At 51.8% G+C, this 4354-nt stretch overlaps 2 protein-coding genes across 2 annotated transcripts; both read right to left on the bottom strand.

Annotated features, from left to right (window-relative positions):
- Window positions 1–204: 204 nt before the first annotated feature.
- On the bottom strand, window positions 205–1675 carry FIBRA_09275 (uncharacterized protein; the record flags this gene model as incomplete). The annotated part of the gene is made up of 3 exons (XM_012321592.1): window positions 205–608; window positions 664–1518; window positions 1567–1675. 3 exons carry the CDS (start codon window positions 1673–1675, stop codon window positions 205–207), a joined length of 1368 nt encoding a protein of 455 aa, XP_012176982.1.
- Window positions 1676–2596: 921 nt separating this feature from the next.
- FIBRA_09274 (uncharacterized protein) lies at window positions 2597–4091 on the bottom strand (the record flags this gene model as incomplete). The annotated part of the gene is made up of 3 exons (XM_012321591.1): window positions 2597–3000; window positions 3056–3901; window positions 3950–4091. The coding sequence occupies 3 exons, from the start codon at window positions 4089–4091 to the stop codon at window positions 2597–2599; spliced, it is 1392 nt and encodes a 463-aa protein (XP_012176981.1).
- Between the last annotated feature and the right edge of the window lie 263 nt (window positions 4092–4354).

Genomic DNA, 4354 nt, shown 5'->3' with positions numbered 1-4354 from the left:
ATGGGCGGGCATGCAATGATGCCATGTCGGTGGACAAAGCAGAAAGTCTCTGGAGATTGCGAGATGGAAGCCAGAAGTACATTCCGAGCATTATTTCCATTCATGATCCACCAGGACAGACACAGAGCACCTAGAATAAGAGTGAGTATTGGTATCAGAAGGAATATAAAATTTGGTGACAATCTACGACATGCAAATGTTTACTCACACGAGTCGTCCACTGGTATATAGAGCAGGAAGATTTGATGAAAGGTGACTCCCCCAGGATACCTCGGATATCACCTCCATCACTTCGCTGCGCCGAGGCCTACAGTGAAGCTCGAAGGCGACCTTTTTCAAGGCAGGATACTGACGACTAGAGAAAGCCTGGTCAAGAAGTGCATAGGAATACTTTCCGACCTTATCGAGCGTGTCTTGGATATTTGACGAAGAGAATGTTTCGGTATACGTGAACGTTGAGATGATCGTAATCGCGATCAGCTTCAAAAGGGACGCGCGACACAGAATGTTGACCGCTCTGTTCAAATTTGTGAGATTGGAAGAGATTGAAAGAACACGCAGGTTGACAGCTGACGTGAGATCGATTGGAAAGTATGGGGGTGAAAATCCTAGAAGACGTCAATCGGCCTCGAACTGCATCGACAAATGGCCCCGGCGACTCACCTTGAGGGGATAAGATCGAGAAAGATGGAGCTAAGTCGATGCGCATGGATGAGAGCGACTCGGCGATCACAGGGAGCAGCTCCTGGCACTTTTCCAAGCCCCGATCACGCCATATGAAGTGGCGTAGTTGTGCGCCGATCGAGACGAGGAAGTCAACGACGTCATCGCTGCGCCGCACTTCGGCGGCGTCGAGTCGGAGAGGATGCAGTTGCCAGATTCGGCCCGCAACATAGGCACGCTTCCTGAAGGTCACCGACCAGCATTTGAGGGACGACAGCTGTGGAAGCGCACGCACGAGCCGCCCAAACACCACGGCAGAAGGGAATTCCACATCCATGAGGTCGAGCACGGTGATAGACTCGAATGCGAGAGTCACATGGTCAAAGATCTGTGCGTGCGGCTGTCCAAGCTCCCAATGGTACCTCCCGAGTACGAGATGCTTGACTTGGGGCAGTTTCTGTGCCATGCACACAGCAAACGTCCCAAAGATGCTCATCGACTTCCACCGAAAATTGAATGAGACCATCTTAATGGCATGACAGCGCTCGGGGTCCTGATTCAGTGCGTTGATCAGGCAATAGACCTTTTTCTTGTCCATCCTCCACACATCCAGCCTCTCTAGGCCACGAGATCGGCATCGGGCATACCACCCCTGACACACCCTTCCTAGTACACGCAGCTTAGCTTCATATGTCTCGCCGCTCCAAAGGTCATCCACCCATTCGTCCGCCAGATAATCAATCACCTTCTCCCATAATTCAATTGGAAGCTCAATCGAATGCTCAAGGGGCATATCAGCATCCAACGGAGCAGGATTTGGCATAGACCCCAAAGATTCCGCTTTGTCGTCCACCCCTACGATGTTCAGCGATCACGCATGTTGTAAGTGTCGCATGCACTGACCGTCTTCATTTCCACAGCATACCTCCCCTCCATTGACTTCTGGCCCAGGCACTGATTCGCCAAATTGTGTATCGAGTAGAAGAGATATAGTCGCAGGCGCAGTCGTCATCTGCAGATGATGGGCGCAAGAGAGGCGTGCCATGCCTTAGATGCCCACTCCTCGGCCTATAAGGTGTTCGCTGTCAGGTCATACAGCCCCGATGTGTGGAGATGAGCTATTTATCAAACCTTATCGTATTGAACCTAATATCACAACCTGTAAGCACATACAAGCGCGCGCACGCTGGGATATTGAACCACGGCTGGCACAGCAAGGAAATTATGATTATCTTGCAATGGAAACAGATGGGAGAGGCGACAGCTAACATGAGTTAGCTTTTCCTCCTTCATACAACAAGTCTCCCTTACTGGGGAAATAGTCATTTCATTGATGTATACTGTCACAACACGCCCGCAGAGCAGCGTTCGAAGAGCAGACGCGTGCTCAGCACTCTACTGCGCAGCGAAGCAGAGCAGAGTGCACGATATACACCACACGCACGCTGATGAGCACGTAGTCGATGGTGCGTAATTTCTTACGTAGCCCACGGATTACGACTTTTCGCAATAGAGTAGGTAAAACATGACGTGGGTAGCTCTCACCAACATGGCTATCTCACAGATTTGGGCTCACGCGTTCAATGCCACACCGCTGAATCCGTTGGACGGGTGACCCTCACGTATATATCATCTACGTGGATGTAGATAACATTACGGAAACTCGAACGGCTATCGGGGAGAGGGTGTATAAGTGAAGGGGATGCGCCAGCGTGTCCGTGGATTGGAAGAGCCATATGGATGGGCATGCAATGACGCCATGACGATGGACGAAGCGACAAGTCGCCGAAAATGGCGAGATGGAAGCCGGAAGCACATTGTGAGCATTATTCCAAATCAATTTGCACTAAAACAGACACAGAGCATCTGGAATAAGAGTGAGTACAGATGAAAGCAATGTGGAATGTGGAGACAATTGCATGCGAATGTCCACTCACACAAGTCGTCCACTGGTGTGCAGAGCAGGAAGATTTGATGCAAAGTGAGTCCTCCAGGACTCCTCGGATATCACCTCCATCACTTTGCTGCGCGGAGTCCGACAGTGAAGCTTGAACGTGACCTTTTTCAAGGCGGGATACAGACGACTGGAGAACGCCTGGTCAAGAAGTGCATAGGAATCCATCCTGACCTCTTCGAGCTCGTCCTGGATATTTAACGAAGGGAATATCTCGGTATGCACGAACGTTGAGATGATCGTAACCTCGACCAGCTTGGGAAGGAACACGCGAGACAGCCTGTTTGCCACTGTGTCCAAGTCTTGGAAGTGAGAAGAGATCGAAAGGACACGCAGGTTGACAGCTGGCGTAAAATCGATCAGGAAGTCTGTGGGTGAAAATCCTAGAAGATGTCAACCGACCTCGCACTGCATCGACAAATGGCCTCGGCGACTCACGTCGAACGAATGAATATTCAGTGATGTCGATCTGGATGGATGAGAGCGATTCGGCAGTCACGGGGAGCAGCTCCTGGCACTTTTCCAAGCTCTCATCACGCCAGGAGAGGTGGCGTAGTTGCGCGCCGATCGAGACGAGGAAGTCAACGACATCATCGCTGTCCAACACTTCGGCTGAGTCGAGTCGGAGGGGATGCAATTCCCAGATTCGGCCCGCGACATCGCCACGCCTCTCGAAGAACACGCTCCAGCATTTGAGGGATGACAGCCGCGGGAGTGCATGCACGAGCCGCCCAAATACCACCGCAGAAGGGAATCGCACATGGTCGAGCTCGAGCACAGTGACCGACTCGAATGCGAGAGTGATGTGGACGAAGACCTGCGCGTGCAGCTGCCCAGTGTCCCACTCGCACCCCCCGAGTATGAGACGCTTGACTCGGGGCAGTTTCTGTGCCGTGCACACAACAAATGTCCCAAACAGGCCAATCGACATCCTCCCAAAATAAAATGAGACCGTTTTCATGGTATGGCAGCGCTCGGGATCCTGGTTCAGTGCATTGATCAGGTGATAGACTTCTGTCTTGTCCATGTGATCTACATCAAGCTTCTCCCAGGCACGAAAGCGGCATCGAACATGCCACCCTCGACATACCCTTCCTAGTGCTCGTAGCCTGGCTTCATACGTCTTGTCACGCCGGAAGGGGTCCACCCATTCATCCGCCAGAACGTCAATCACCTTCTCCCACACTTCAATTGGAAGCTGAATCGAATGCCCAAGCGATACATCAGCATCCGACGGAACGGTATTTGGAATAGACACCAAAGATTCAGCTCTGCCGTCTACCCCTATGGTGTTCAACGATGACGCATATCGAATGCGTCGCATGCACTCACCGTTTTCAGTTCCGCACCACACCTCCCCTCCATTGGGTTCTGGTCCAAGCACCGAGTCGTTATCTCGTGTGACGAGTCGAAGAAGTATGGTGGCAAGCAAAGTCGTCATCTGCAGATGGTGGGCACGAGAGAGGTGCACCATGCCTCAGATGCTCACTTCACGGTCTATAAGGTGTGTGCTGCCAGGTAATACAGCCCTGATACCTGGATAATGCCTGCTTACGGAACCTTATTGTATTGAACCTAATATCACAGCCTGGCAGCGCATACAAGCACGCGCGCAATGGGACACTGAACCAGCGCTGGCATGGCAACCAATCTACCACTTTATTGCAATGGAATCGGATGGGAGAGGCGAGAGCTGACCAGAATAGGTCTCCTTGTTGGAGAAGCAGACACTTCTTT

The sequence above is a fragment of the Fibroporia radiculosa genome (assembly GCF_000313525.1).
Source record: "Fibroporia radiculosa TFFH 294 genomic supercontigs, scaffold21407, whole genome shotgun sequence".
In the NCBI taxonomy this organism is placed as follows: Eukaryota; Fungi; Basidiomycota; class Agaricomycetes; order Polyporales; family Fibroporiaceae; genus Fibroporia; species Fibroporia radiculosa.
This window is presented reverse-complemented; position numbering and strand designations above follow the sequence as displayed.